Source organism: Erinaceus europaeus, chromosome 8 (genome assembly GCF_950295315.1).
Source record: "Erinaceus europaeus chromosome 8, mEriEur2.1, whole genome shotgun sequence".
Lineage (NCBI taxonomy): Eukaryota > Metazoa > Chordata > Mammalia > Eulipotyphla > Erinaceidae > Erinaceus > Erinaceus europaeus.
The window spans coordinates 38,972,718-38,989,005 of record NC_080169.1 but is presented as its reverse complement, the minus strand read 5'-3'; the positions used below and the strand labels follow the sequence as shown (position 1 = coordinate 38,989,005).

The 16,288-nt window shown below is 36.7% G+C and overlaps 1 protein-coding gene across 8 annotated transcripts in view; it reads right to left on the bottom strand.

Moving 5' to 3' along the window:
* The window catches only part of DGKB (diacylglycerol kinase beta), a 918,246-nt gene that overhangs the window by 334,692 nt on the left and 567,266 nt on the right, over positions 1-16,288 (bottom strand). The window contains exon 22 of one of the 8 annotated variants that reach the window (XM_060196160.1): positions 2,936-3,052. The exons of the other annotated variants lie outside the window; for them this stretch is intronic. Within the exon in view, the coding sequence (XP_060052143.1) occupies positions 3,025-3,052 (28 nt within the window). The 3' untranslated portion in view covers positions 2,936-3,024. Of the gene's footprint in view, positions 1-2,935; positions 3,053-16,288 lie in introns of those variants that run through there. 8 annotated transcript variants of the gene reach the window in all.

Below are 16,288 nucleotides of genomic sequence, written 5' to 3'. Positions count from 1 at the left end.
AGAACTCTCAGAAGGCTAGAAATGGACCTATCCTATGACCCTGCAATTCCCCTCCTGGGGATATATCCTAAGGAACCCAACACATCCATCCAAAAAGATCTGTGTACACATATGTTCTTGGCAGCACAATTTGTAATAGCCAAAACCTGGAAGCAACCCAGGTGTCCAACAACAGATGAGTGGCTGAGCAAGTTGTGGTATATATACACAATGGAATACTACTCAGCTGTAAAAAATGGTGACTTCACCGTTTTCAGCCGATCTTGGATGGACCTTGAAAAATCATGTTGAGTGAAATAGGTCAGAAACAGAAGGATGAATATGGGATGATCTCACTCTCAGGCTGAAGTTGAAAAACAAGTTCAGGAAAGAAAACACAAGTCGAACCTGAAATGGAATTGGAGTATTACACCAAAATAAAAGACTCTGGGGTGGGTGGGTGGGTGGGGAGAATACAGGTCCATGAAAGATGATGAATGACATAGTGGGGGGTGTATTGTTAAATGGGAATCTGGGGAATGTTATTCATGTACAAACTATTGTATTTACTGTTGAATGTAAAACATTAATTCCCCAATAAAGAAATAAATTTAAAAAAAAAAGGAATACAGAGCCTAAATCACCACCAAAAATTGACATTCTCTTTGGAACTGCTTAAATTATTATTAACATCAGTGGTAAAGAAGCAATATATTGGAGTAACATTCTGCACATTTCAATGAAACTAACCATAAAATTGGAATTAGATACTCTTAATTATCTCTAAAAATAAGATATAAAGTATAACCAAAATGAGTAGTGAGTGACATTGCCTGGGACAGGCTGATAGCACACCTGGTTGAGTGCACACATTATCATGCTCCCCACCTGCAAGGAGGACTCTTCAAAATAGCAGTGAAGCTGGTCTGCAGGGTGTCTCTATCCTTGTCTCTCTCTCTCTCTCTCTCTCTCTTTATCTGCCTTCCCATATCCTTTCAATTTCTCACTATAAACAAAAACAAAAAGAAAGAAAGAAAGAAAAATATGGCCATCAGAAGTGGTGAATTCATATAGTGCAGGCCCACCCTGTTGGTAATAATTAATAATAATAATAATAACAATAATAATAACGACAAGGTCTTGTGCATCATATTTTGGTCCATGGCTTGCTAGTGAGAAAAGAAGCTGGATAGATCAAAACAAAGTAAGTATTAAATCTGGCATTTGGAGCATAGAGAATGGGAGAAGGGAAAGGGGAAAGGACAACAATATTGTGATTAGTTTCAAACTGTGCTGCAGCACTTCAATTTGACAGATACAGTTGTCTCTTAGAATTAACAATCTGAAAATTTAAGTAAAAATGGCTTTTTGCTTATTTATTTATATTAAAAATTTTGTGCCTCTATGACTCCATCACTCCTGGCAATTTTTTTTCTTTTTTTTCTTCAAATAGAGATGGAGATACAGAGGAGAGAGTGATGGGGGGATATAAAGAGAAGATGTGAGGGCTATGACAGCACCACTTTGTCATTCATGGAACTCCTCTAGCGTGTGTGTGGTATTCCAGTATGGTGCTGGGGCTCCAACCCAGATCCTCTCATCTTGTACTCTACTTGGTGAGCTATCTCCTAGCCCTTGGAAATGCCTAGACACATCAAATATTATACTGTTTTTTTATCTCATGCTTGAAATATAATAATATGTCATGTAATACATGAGATAATTTATTTCAACTGGAATATTAGGGAAAGTATAATGTAGTGTAAAATATGCTGCCACCTATCTTGGGGAAATAACTTCTTGACAACAACAATCCTGTAAGTCAATATTCCCTCAATAAAGTGACATTGAATCTGGAACAGAAAAGAAATCAAATCTGTTTCTAACTGATGAGAAAAAAAGTGTGCATACTTTAAAATATATTTTTCTTTTAACATTTGCAATAATTACTTGCAATCTTTCACTTTAGTCATTGACAGTCTTGCTTGACATCAAAAGCTAAAAAGGCCCAAAATATTTTTGAAAATTAGTGTAATTCTGAAGAAGAGATATTAAAAACTAAACTGTTAATTTTATTTTAAAGATACAGGTAGGTAGAGGGACAGAGAAACGAGTGAAAAGATCACAGCAACAAAGCTTCCTTCAATGTCTGGAGGGCAGGTTTGAAAGCTAGGCATTGCATATGATAAAACAGCACACTATCCAAGTGAGCTATTTCACTGATCTCCTAAAATGGTTTCATTTACTCAAGTAAAGTACTTGCCACTTACCATGTTAATCAATAACTTATCAAAAGGCAGAAGACAGACAATAGATAAACTTATATATATATATCTCAGGATTTTTCTCAGGCTTACATAAAATATGTTAAGCATACTTATTACACTATAGACTATTAGGTAACATATCAACTGCTGTTGTTGATTTTTCCCAGATGAAGAAAAATAAATAATATTTAATCTAAAATGAATTATTCAAATGTATTGGGTCAGTTAACTCTAGAAGCCTTGATTTAAAAAGAAGGAAACAGTTTGCCTTTCTATCTTTATCAATAGAAAGCATTTCCATCTCAAAATATAATTTCCATAGATGCTTTATTGGGCAGAGTAGACTTTAAAAGCTCTAAAATAAGACTATGGTGGTAATGGGAAACAATGTTCACAGTCAGCATCGAACAGGCACAAAGAGCTCTTCTGCAATTACATATACTTAGACATGTAGCTAAAGAAAATATACCTTTGGGAAAAACTCTAACTGCTGTTACTATTTCCAAACAAATGCAGGGCTCAATATCAGTACTTATTTCAGTACTGATATTCAATGTCTCATCATGTTTCCATTATAAACCCTTCTTTTAGGAGTTTATAACTGAACCATAAATGTTCAATTCCAGCACTCCTTGCCATCCAAAAAAAGCTATTATAGCCTTCTGAGAAAATAATAACCATATTTATAGAATAGATACATAAAACTGTTAATATATTGTGTTTACCTATTTTTAAACATGCACTTGTGACAACTAATCTCCTTTATCAAATTGCTGAATCATATTACCTTCTTCAGTTCCATTAACCTAAAAGGAAAAATACAATTAAATTCAGTGTCCATTCAATTGTTTCTAAATATGATTAATCTAGTGTCAACAAAGTATCACCGTACTTCAGAAAGTGCTAACTGACATATATTTAAAAAAAATCAAATGAAAAACCAGTTTCCTTCAATGGGAAAAAAAGTTAATTTATTTTTCTGAAGTTTACTTTTGCTTGAAATTATTGAAAATTGTTGTTGCAAAAGTTGTGTGTAAAACCTTTGATAACAAATTAAGTAAATGGGGACAATAAAAAAAACAATATCTTGTCTTTTGATTAATTTTCTCAGTAACAAGAAAAGTTGAAATTCATATACGTTTTATTTAAGTAACATATCAGGCAAATTTCCCATAATCATTTGCATATAGCACCAAGGAGGAATAAAGAATGTACAGAATGAGAATGCTATTTCTCATTCCATTTTAAATATTTTATTTATTTTTATTAGAAAGAGGGAAAGGGGATATAGAGATGTAGAGAGACAGATTTATAGATGGTAGATAGATAGATAGATAGATAGATAAATGGATATAGAGATGATAGATATAAACAGCTGCTGTACTGCTTCACAGCTGATAAAACTTCTCCCCATGCAGGTGGGAGCTGGAACCTGGAATCTAGGTCCTTGTGTACTGAATTTTTGAGCTCTAACAGATGCACCACTGCCCAGCCCCACTGATTTTCGTTTCAAAGGACCCTCCTGAAAAGAAAATCTCTTTGATAGAGTACTCTTGAGATTCTATTTCTCTAACAGATATTACAGTTTTCCCTCAAAATTAAATACTTATTATCCTAACTGTTGAATTGCTCTTTCTATTAGGATTTTTTTTGTGTATTTAATCTTGTGTTCATCCCATTTTTTAAATCAAGACAATGTTGTAGTCAGAACTGATTCTAATTGAGGTAATAATAAATTAATGACATTAAGTAACAATACAGAGAATACTAATAAAAAAAGACTTTGGTAAGCAACTTATATCACTCATAGTAAGACATACTAAGTTTATCTATTTATTTATTTATTTTTTACTTTCCACTAGGGCTCAGTGCCAGCCCATGAACTCACCACTCTCAGTGGCCATCCACCCCCATCTTTTATCTTTCTATTTTTTTAAAAATTTATTTGATAGGACAAAGAAAATTTGAGAAGGTAGTGGGAGGTAGAAAAGGAGAGAGAAAGAACCTTCAGACCTGCTTCACCTCTTGAGGTATTCCCCTGAAGTTGGAGAGTGGGTGGTTCAAATCCTCACCCATGTGCATCGTAACATGTGCTTAGCCTGGTGTGCCAATGCCCTGCTCCCCAACATACTAATCTCTCTTTTAAATTCTTTATTGGGAGATTAATGGTTTATAATAGCAAATACAATAGTTAGTACATTGTAACATTTCTAAATTTTCCACATAACAATAAAACTCCCACCAGTCCTTGCACTTTGCACCACATGCACTTAACTCGCAGCACTACCTACCACCTGACCCCCTCTTTAGATTTTCCTGTGTACGCTATCATATTATCTGCAAGTAGTGAAAGTATGACTTCTTCTCTGCCAATCTATATCCCTTTTATTCCTTGCTCTTACCTAACTGTTATGGAAAGAACTTTCAACACTATGTTAAATATTAATAGTGATAGTGGGAAGCCCTGCCTAGTACATGATCTGAAGAGGAATACTTCCAGTTGTTCACCATTGAGTATGATATTGGCTGTAGATCTATTATATATGGATGACATTATGTTAAGGAATGTTCCATCTATTCCCATTTTTGTAGTGTTTTTCTCATGAAATTGGATTTTTTCAAAGGTTTTCTTATTAAAAAATCTTTTTAAATTATATTTATTTTTATTAGGGACAGCCAGAAATTGAGAGGAATGGGGAGATAGAGAAAGAGACAGAGCGATACCTGCAGCCCTGCTTCACCACTCGTGAAGCCTCTCCCCCTGCAGGTGGGGACCAGGAGCTTAAACCCAGGTCCTTGCATGCTGTAACATGTGCACTCAATCAGGTGCGCCACCACATGGCCCCTTCAAGGTTTTCTATGCATCTATTGATATAATTGTGGGATTTTTGGTCTTGCTTTTATTGATGTAGTGGATCATGATTGACTTACATGTCTTATAACAATGTTGCATCCCTGAGATAAACACCACTTGGTCATGATGAACAATCTTTTTAACATACTGGCCCATTTGGTTGGCAAGAATTTTGTTCAATATTTTAGTATCTATCTTCATCAGAGGTACTGGCCTGAAGTTTTCTCTTGTTGTGTCCTTATCTGCTTTTGGCATCAGGGTGATGTTGGTTTCATAAAAGCTGGAAGGGAGTATTCTTATGTCTTTAATCATTTGGAAGAGCTTTAAAGTAGACGTATTAACTCTTACTTGAATTATTTTAGAATTTATTTAGTGGATGATTAATGGTTTATAGTTAACATTAAAATGCAATAGTTTGTATATGTGTAACGTTTCTCAGTTTTCCACATAACAGTAAAACTCCCACTAGGTCTTCCTCTACTATCGTGTTCCAGGACCTGAACCTTCCCCTCCACCCCAGAGTCTTTTACTTTGGTGCAATACACCAACTCAAGTTCTGCTTTGTGTTTCTGTTCATGTTTTTCAACTTGCATCTATGAGTGAGATCATCCCATATTCATCCTTCTCTTTCAGGCTGATCTCACTTAACATGATTCCTTCAAGCCCCAAATAAGATGAGATGAATAATGTGAAGCAGGGATGCAGGTATCTCTCTGTCTCTTTCTTTTTTTATCCCCCTCTCTCCTCTCAATTTCAGTCTATCTCTATATAATAATAAAAAATATTGAAGAATAAAAAACTGAGTATTCAAATAAGAAAAAAAAAACTCAACCTACATCTAAGACTATGGGAGAACTATAGTGATTATTTATGGGGTTGGGGGTTTGGGACACAGGCCTTTGATGATGGGACTAATGGGAAAAAGAACTATGGTGGTTGTCTCTGGAAGGTTGGAGGGTGGGAATATAAAATTCTGGTGGTGGCTGTGGTATGGAACTAAAAAATCAATATCCATATTTGATACAGACAGGAACTAAAATGGAAGTGAGAGACAGAGTGAGAGAGACAACTGCAGTACTGCTTCACCACTTGTGAAGCTTCACCTCTGCAAGTGGGGCCTGGACTTGAGTCCTTGCACATAGTAACATGTGACTTCAATTAGTTAAACCACAACCTGGCCCCACACTTCTTTATCTATGTCTCTGCTGAATATTATTTGGCAAAATTTTCCTTGACCTTCATTATATAGAAGATTAGCCCCATCATCCTCTATCTTCAAGCATAATATTAATATTAACATCCAATTCACTCTACTAAATCACTAGATATTTTATTACTGATATGCTACTACTACATATACTGTATCTTCAAAAATTCTAGTAGGACTTATTAATTCTCTTTTATATTGAAGATTAGATAATTTAAAAAACAGTAAATTTTATATAACATACTAGACATGTGATTAGTATTTAAAGAGTCTCCAGATTATTCGTTGCTGTTTAGGGATATCCTAGTCTCACATATTCATCAAAAGTCTCCTAATTTTGTAAATATGAATGTGAAAGACCAGATTGTAAGACAAAAATCTAAGACAAGATAGAACATAAATACTAATAAAGGATTTTATCAAATGTAGTTTCTCTGCTGGCCACTGCCTTTCTGATCAAGAGGTGATGTTAGTCATAAAACCTCTTGTGGGCCTCTACAGAACCTTGCCCTCAATGTGGAATAACACTGGTAGAAATTGTCCCACTATCTGAAGGGAGGGTGGGTAACATACTCTGCTGGCCACTCAAGGAAGACTGGTCCTGAATGAGTGCAGCTTAGAATGCCCCTGGCTATGACCATGGAATATGAGCTCAAACTGAAAGGAATACAGAGGTTACACAGACTCCTGTGCTAAATACAGACAGACGTAGGTCCTGGGTCAGATCAGTGGAGTTTATAGTTGATGGTATATATATATACTTTCCTCATATTTGGGAGCTACTCTTTGCCTGATCCAGCTTTCTGGTCCTATTCCCAACTCAAACACCATCCTTCCAGACAATATTTTTAGCCCATCTGCATGTTAGTTGCCAGACCAGAAAAAATTTAGTAAAATCAGGGGCCCATCGAAATATAGCTAACATAGACTTCTTAGCTTCTTCCATCATGAAGACTTCAAATCTCATTTGTTATTTTCTCACCTTCAGTGACATTTAGATTATTAAACAATTTGCTTAATGCTTTCCAACCACCAAGTTACAGTTACCACCATGATGCCAACCTAACTTCCCTGGACAGAAGACCTCACCAATGTATGTGGACCTCCACCTCCCCAGAGGCCTACTTCACTAGGGAAAGATAGAAACAGGTTGGGAGCATGTTTCAACACCTATGTCCAGTGAAGGATGTGAGGGTGATCTGGCTGCAACATCTGTTACCCCATTGATCACCAGGGTTGATTCAGCTGATCTGGCTGGCTAGGAAGGTGTCCCCTTCCTCCCTCACCGCTCCATGTGTGTCCCCTCCAAAGCTGCACACTAAGTAGAAGAGGACGGCCTTCCCCAAATAGAAACAGACAGGTCTTCAGTCAAGGGTATAGGAGTAGTTGCGCTCCCCTGCTAGAACCTCCAAACAAGCTCTCAAGGTCCAGCGAAGAAGCAATTACAGAAGCCAGACCTCCCACCTTCTGCACCCCATAAAGATCTTTGGTCCATAATCCCAGAAAGATAAAGAATAGGAAACCTTCCAGTGGAAGTATTAGAATGTGGAACTCTGGTGGTAGGAATTGTATGGAATTGAGCCCCTCTTATCCCAAAATTTTGTCAATCATTATTAAATCACTAATAAATAACAAAAAATAAATGTGTCTTTCTTCAACTCCTTTAAAAAAAGAGGTGATGTTAGTATTGTTCATAAACAAAGACAAATATTTATTGGCACTGCATATAATTTGGACTTTATATTTGATAAATTGTCTTTGATAAACTTTGATAAACTGTCTCCTGTTTTCAGAATAAATATTTCAGTTTTGTTTCAGTGTTTGTCCAGTATCAGGAGAGTATTCCAGTCTGTATTTGATAACATAATCTCACTATAATATCAATTTGTCATTTTTTTCAATAAAGAATAAAACTGGATTTATAACTCTGTAAGCTAAACTGACGCCTTTTAACAAAGTTCTGTAGTATGTCACTGGTGTTATATTACAATTTCTTTTTTAAACATGATTAGAAATATTTCAGTCCCTGGACTGTATTACATTAGCATATGCAAAAATAAATATTTACATCATTCTAATTTATACTAGTAATATCACTTTTGTTCTAGTCTACCGAAAGTCATTTCAAAACAAGTGAAAACAGAACATTGTTTCCAAATATTTTGCAACATGTCCATCTCTTTTACTGATAAACTGTTACAAGGCAATGTTGGCTTAATTAAAAATATAATTGAATAAATAAAAACATAAAGGCTTTGCTGGTGATAAATAAATAAGGTGTCTAGAAATTGGTTCAATGAATGGAATGCATGCCTTGTGTCTGAGCTCCAGAACCACATGAAAATATAAGTATGGCAAGAGAAGATGGAGCTCCATGCACGGTAGAGCAGTGTTTTGATCTCTGTCTCTTTCTCACTTTCTCTCATACTAACAACTCAGGAGGTAGCTATGATGTTGAACTGAAAAGCATGAGGTTTTAGTTCAGTCCTGGGTATCACATGTGCCAGAACAATGTTCTTCTTTTTCTTGCTCCTCTCTCACATTAATGAAAATATATTTAAAATTAAATATAATACAGAACAAAGGCTAGACAGAAGATTGTTAATAGGTGTCACACATGAATTAGTCTCTTGTTTCCACCACCTTACCTAAATACCGCACTGGAATGAAAGAATACTTGGTGATAGTTTGAAATATGATAAGCATTCAGAATTAATGCAATTTGTCATTCATATAACTTACCTCAAACTTCTGTGGTTTATTTTTTAATCCAAATATGACTCATTATTGTGGCCATGATTATAAGTATTAATAGAAAAATGGATGTTTGCTTCAAGAGGTATATAGCACAGATCTGATTGAATGTAAATTAATTCTCATAGGTGTGGGAATAAGTAGGTCAGAGGACTATTGACAATACAAGCTTACCATAGTTGAAATATGCCATTTTTGCATTTGAAGGTAAAACTGACATTAATAATCTGTAAGCTAAATTAAGTGACTTGAAATCACAAAATCCACATGCGAAATATATGAAATAAAAACTGGTATTTTAATGTAATGTAGACTTTGAGTAAGTCACATTCTTTTGAGTTTAACAGATGTAAAAGAAAACACTGGCAGAACACTTCATGACCTATGCTTCAAAAAAGCCTTCACAGATTCAAATCCAATTTAGAGAATTGAACTTGAAAATAAACAAACAAAAACTCCACCCAAATCCAGAAAACTACAGTGGCTATATGTGGGGTCCAGGTGGGGGAAATACAGAAATTTGGTGGTGGAAAATATATGATTTTATAATTAATTTAAAATATCATAAATCACAATTAATTTAACATGTGAAGGGGTTATATATTTAAGACACAAAGTTCTCTAACTACCTAGACCATAGCTTGGAGTATATATTTTCTTTAGCCTAAGTATTTAATGTTACATATTTATAAGATGATCAAGTTCTGACACTAGGCTTAAATTTTTAAATCCTTAGGAGCTTTAAAAATACAAACACACGCACATATATATATATAATCTTGGCAATCCAGTAGAAAGGACAAAGAAAGCAGACCCTATAAAGCTACTGGTTTGGATATAACAAATGACACTCAATGCTTAAATAAGTGGGAGAAAGTTTAAGCTTGTAAGATAAAGTAAGAGCTACAAAAGGTGGATAGGGGCAAGAGACTGGCTCACTTAATTATGGCCTTTTTGGTCAGTACCAGACAACCTCATGTTCTGGTGCCCTAGTTAGGGAATCTTAGATTCCCACACAGATATGGTGGGTCTTGACCTCTAATAAATTCCTCTCTCCACCATCAGTGGTCACTTCCATCAGGAATGTCATCATAAGCCCTCTTATAGGCCATTCCAGGAACTTGTCCTCCCTATAAAGTAGCAATGGTAGGGGTAGCTCCACTTTCTGAAGGGAAGCTGGGTCATCATACCTTGCCACAGGAGGGAGACTGTTCCTGAAGTGAGAACAGCCTAGAATGTTCCCAGCTGTGACTATCAACTCAGCCCAACAGGGACTCAGAAGTTGCACATGCCCCCCTGCTAAATATGAATATATATGAACCCAGGGTCAGGTTGATTGGAGTAAATAATTTTATTCATAGATTTTCTTCTAGTTTGGGAGCTACTCTCTGCCATAATCCAACTTTCTAGTCCTATTCTTAATTTTGACACCATCTTCCTTCACCTCCATGTTATTTATCAAACTTAAGCAAAAACTAGGATAGTTATTGGCCCCTAGAAACATACCTAAAATGGACTTCCTAGAGTTCTCCACCCTAAGTTCCCTATTCTCATTGGCTCTGTTACTATTTATTTCATCCCTGTCCATTAATGATTTTGCCCTGCTTTATATTTTACCTGTTTCTAGCCATCAAGTTATAGATGCTTTGAAGATTCCATCCTGAACTCCATGGGCAGATGACTTCACCAATGTGTCCTGAAACCTCACAATTCCAGAACCCTAACCCACTAGGGAAAGATAGAAACAGGATGGGATATGGGTATGGATTGACCTTCCACTTTCTGTTCCTCATAAAGGATTTTGGTCCATATTTCCAGAAGTGAGAAAATGATAGAAGAAGACGACCAGGGGGCTCTGAACTCCAATTCCAACAGGACTCAGAGAAAGAAAGAAAAAGAGGAAGGACAGTTGAAAAGAGTAACAGGTATGGGTGTGACTTGGAAGAGAAAATAGGCAAGGGCCATAGAGAACAAATAGTTCTGTGAAAATTGGATTGAAATATGCAAGGGAATGAAAATGAACCACCACTTATCACCATACACAAAAGTCAAATCCAAGTGGATCAATAATGTCGACATTAGACCAGAAACTATCAAATATACAGAATAAAACAATGGCTGGACACTTCATGACCTACGTTTCAAAATAGCCTTCAAGGATTTAAATCCAACAACAAAGAAAATAAAAGCAAAGATAAACCAATAGGACTAAATCAAACTAAAAATCTTCTGCACAGCAAAGGTACCACACCCCAAACAGAAAGACATCCTAAAATATGAGAGAAAAATTTTAAACAATACACATCAGGCAAAGGACTAATAACCAAAATACTCAGTAAATTAAGCACTCAAAAAATCAAGCAACACCATTAGAAAATGGGGCCAGGCTATAGACAGAAATTTCACTGAGGAAGAGATCCAGAAGGCCAATACATGAGAATGTGCTCAAAGTCACTGATCATCACAGAAATGCAAATAAAGACAACAAAGAGATGCCGCTTTATACCTGTGAGAATGGCATGCATCAGAAAGACTGAAATACAAAGGTTGGTAAAAAAAATAATAAGGTGAAGGGTGCTTAAAACTGTCATTATTCAAATGTCATAATGTCAGGTGCATTCTTTTTTTTTTTTTTTACTTTCTTTCATACCATCATAGATCCCCCCCCCCTTTATTGGAGGGTTAATGTTTTACAGTTTCTAGTAAATACAATAGTTTGTACATCCATTTCTCAGTTTCTCACATAACAATACAACCCCCACTAGGTCTTCTTTTGTCATCCTTTTCCAGGACCAGGATACATTCTTTTGATGCCACAGGATATTGAGGTTCTGTGGGAGCTCAGATCTACAGGGATACAGAAGTCACATCGGCTCCTAAGATGAATATGGGCCCCAGATCAGATCAAATCGATGGGGCTTAATATTTATACACCTTCTCCATATTTGGGAGCTACTCTCTTCCCTGATTCAACTTTCTGGTGCCTTTTCTAGTCATGACATCATCTTCCCAGACAATACCTTGGGTCCACCTGCATATAAGATGTCAGGCTCAGAAGAAAAAAAAAGTAGTATAGTCATAGGCCCTTTGGAATATAACTAAAATAGGCCTACTATTTTCAAAACGGAGAACACAAATCTTCATCTGCAATATTCTAGCCTTTATGTTTATGATTAGTCAACAATTTGTTTGACTTTATGTTAACTCTTCTTTCAGCCACCAGGTTCAAGATGATAACATGATGCCAACCAGACTTCCCTGAACAGACAACCCTACCAATGTGCCTTGGAGCTCTGATTCCCTAGAACCCCGCCCCATTAGGGAAAGAGAGAGACAGGCTGCGAGTATGGAACGACCTGCCAAAGCCTATGTTCAGCAGCGGGGAAGCAATTACAGAAGCCAGACCTTTCACCTTCTGCACCCCATAATGACCCTGGGTTCATACTCCCAGAGGGATAAAGAATAGGGAAGCTATCAGGGAAGGGGATGGAATACAGAGTTCTGGTGGCAGGAATTATGTGGAGTTGTACCCGTCTTATCCTATGGCTTTTGTCAGTGTTTTCTTTTTATAAAAAAAATTAAATTAAATTAGATTAAATTGAAAAGATATTGAGGTTCAAGCCCATGTTCCATATTTGAAGGAAGAAGCTTCACAAATGGTAAGGTATTTCTGTTGGTGTGTATCATTCTCTCCCTCCCTATTTTTCTTTGTCCTTTCATATACAATAGAATGAGAAAAATGGGAACAAATGGCTGCTGGGAGCAGTGGATTTGTAGTGCTGGCACAAACCCCAGTGATAACCCTCAGGGCAGGAAAAAAAAAAAAAGGAAAGGTAGTCTGTCCAAGTGTAAAGATTGACACGATTGAGCTCTATTTATTTGACCTGGAGATATTAAATTCTTTATTTTAGGTAAAATAATTTGTATTTGCTAAAAATGTCAAATTTCCTATACCACTTTACTTGGGAAATGATGATAGAGAAAATTATTGTGACAAGGTTACTTTTTTTTTTTAACTATATTCATGATAGTTATCAACACACCACCAAAGCCTCCATCGATTTTTCATGGGCTATTGAGTCCCTAGTCTCCTTTCAATATCTTCTTGCATTCCCCTTTAAGCATCCTTGGATCTTCTTCAGTACGCCATAGCTAATTAAAGTTTTTAATTAATTCAAGTTTCACTTTTTTTTTTTTTTTGATTCCTGTGAAGCGACTACCCTGCAGGTGGGGAGCCCGGGGTTTGAACCGGTATCCTTATGCTGGTCCTTGCGCTTTGCACCACGTGCAATTCAAGTTTCACTTTAATTTTCCATTTCTTTGTATCATAAGCCCCACCTACAAAAAAGTTAATTTAGTACTTTTCTTTCTCCTTCTGACTTATTTCACATACCATGAGAGTCCTTCAAGAGCTATCCAAGTTGTAACAAAAGAGATTTCAGTATTTCTTTATTTCTTGCAGCTGTGTAGTATTCCATTGCATACGAATACCACAGCTTCCTTAATTACTCCTCTGTAATTGGAAAATTCTGACTCTTACAAATAGAAATGCAATAAATGTCAAATATGTGTATCATTTTGGGTAAATGATTTTGTATTATTTGGAGATAGACACATAGAAGAGGTGAGGAATCTTCAGGAGTAGTGGACTGGAGCAGTACCATGGTGTTTCTCCTCTCTCTGTATATCTCAATCTATCATTCTCTATTTATAAAAGAAAAATATATGATCTTCAGCAGTGGTGGAATCATGCAGACACTGAAGCTAAGTGATTAGCCTGATGGCAAAATAAACAAAGAAACAAACAAAAGAAAATAATTAACAGGAAAAAATATGAGAAATAATTTTCTACCTTTTAATTAGTAATAACTTTTTTGCACATTAGCAATATTAAGTTTTGCTTTTATTTAATTTTTCAACTAGCCTTATTTATTTATTGGATAGAGATAGCCAGAAGTCTTGATGGAAGGGGAGATATAGAGGGAGAGAGTTAAGGAGACAACTTGTAGCACTGCTTCACTGCTTGCGAAGCCTCCCCCTTGCAAATGGGGGCTGGGGGTTGAACCAGTTGCTTATGCACTGTAACATGTGCACTCAACCAGATGTGCCACAACCAGCCCCTATTAAATGTGTTTCAACACATTCTCAATTTAGATTTTAAACATTTTTCAACTTTGTTTCTCTCTTCGATTAGCTAAGCGAAACATGGATCTCATTTGCTTTTGCATTACATACACATACACACAAAATCATAATCACTATTAACCATCTGTTGATTCATCAAAATAAAAGTGGAAAACAATTAGGATTTTCATGTAATTCACACATAACAAAGTTCAGGATAAAGAAACAATATGTAGAAGGTAAGGTTAAGTTTGATGAACCTGAGTTCCATTACTGTGCCAGCATTTTGTCTGTATTATATCAAGAAATTCATTTTAACAATGATTGCCACCTCAACATGCTTCACTTCACACTGTGTCCAGGGACTTCACATGTGGAATGACAACCCTTCAGCTTCATTACTCGGGTGAGACCTTTCCTTTCATAGTATACTCTAATTTCATCTCAAGTGGTTCACTTTCTAACAAAGTCCCAAAACCTAGATATACACCAGTTTCTGTGAGAGACAGAGCATATCTTCACACGTATCTACAAACTACTGCAAAATATATACCTGAAAGCAGAAGTACACTAGAGTTTGCAGTGAGTACCTCCCTAACACTTCCTCTCCACTATTCCAAGCTTTGGGTCCATGATTGCTCAACAATTTGTTTGGCTTCGTATGTTAACTCTCTTTTCAGTCACCAGGTTCCAGATGTCATCAGGATGCCAGCCAGGCTTCCCTGGACTGAAGCCGCCACCAATGTGTCCTGAAGCTCTGCTTCCCCAGAGACCCACCCCACTAGGGAAAGAGAGAGGCAGACTGGGAGTATGGACCGACCAGTTAACGCCCATGTTCAGCGGGGAAGCAATTACAGAAGCCAGACCTTCTACCTTCCTCAACCCACAATGACCCTGGGTCCATGCTCCCAGAGGGATAGAGAATGGGAAAGATATCAGGGGAGGGGGTGGGATATGGAGATTGGATGGTGGGAATTGTGTGGAGTTGTACCCCTCCTACTCTATGTTTTGTTAATTAATCCTTTCTTAAATAAAAAATAAATAAATAAGTAAATAAATAAATAAATTCATTTTAGTGTCTACATTGCACTTAATCTCTTCTGAAATAAATGGTATTTATCCTAAACACTGTGAGTAAATTTAGGTTCACATAGAGCACTGGGGTAAGTAAACAAAAAACTAATTGTATGTCTTGAAGTTTTTAAAACACAGACTGAGTTTTTTTTAATATATAGGCTGTGTATTTGATATGTGGACTCTCTCAAAAGCCTAGACCAAGTAGATCAGAAGCAACCAATGGCACAGCTACATACAAGCTACATACATACTGGGTACTATACAGCAAACCCTAACAAAAGGACTTTTGAAAGTTAACCCAACTACCAAATAATGTGATGATAACATTAACTATCGATTGTCTTTTTGAACCCTAAGACAGCAGGAACCTCACACCTCCACTAGACAGCCTATATTTCCCCCAGTCCTGGAAACTTAGGATAGGGCCCACTTTCCCATATGCCTCTCCCAATCCATATTAAATAATATTGCATCTGCCAATCGCAACCTAATCAACGCACGGATTGCCACCTCAACATGCTTCAGCTCAGACTGTGTCCAGAGACTTCACGAATGACAACCCTTCAGCTTCATTACTCTGGTGAAACCTTTCCTTTCATAGTATTCTCTAATTCCATCCCAGGTGGTTCACTTTCTAACAAAGTCCCAAAACCTAGATATAGATCAGGTTCTGTGAGAGAGAGAGCATATGTTCACACGTATCCATAAAATAGTGCAAAATATATACCTGAAAGCAGAAGTACACTAGAGTTTGCAGTGAGTACCCCCCTAACACTTCCTCTCCACTATTCCAAGCTTTGGGTCCATGGTTGCTCAACAATTTGTTTGACTTTGCATGTATTTATTTATTTATTTAATTTAAGAAAGGATAAATAGGGTAGGAGGGGTACAACTACATACAATTCCCACCACCCAATCTCCATAACCCACCCCCTCCCCTGATAGCTTTCCCATTCTCTATCCCTCTGGGATCATGGACCCAGGGTCATTGTGGGCTGCGGAAGGTGGAAGGTCTGGCTTCTGTAA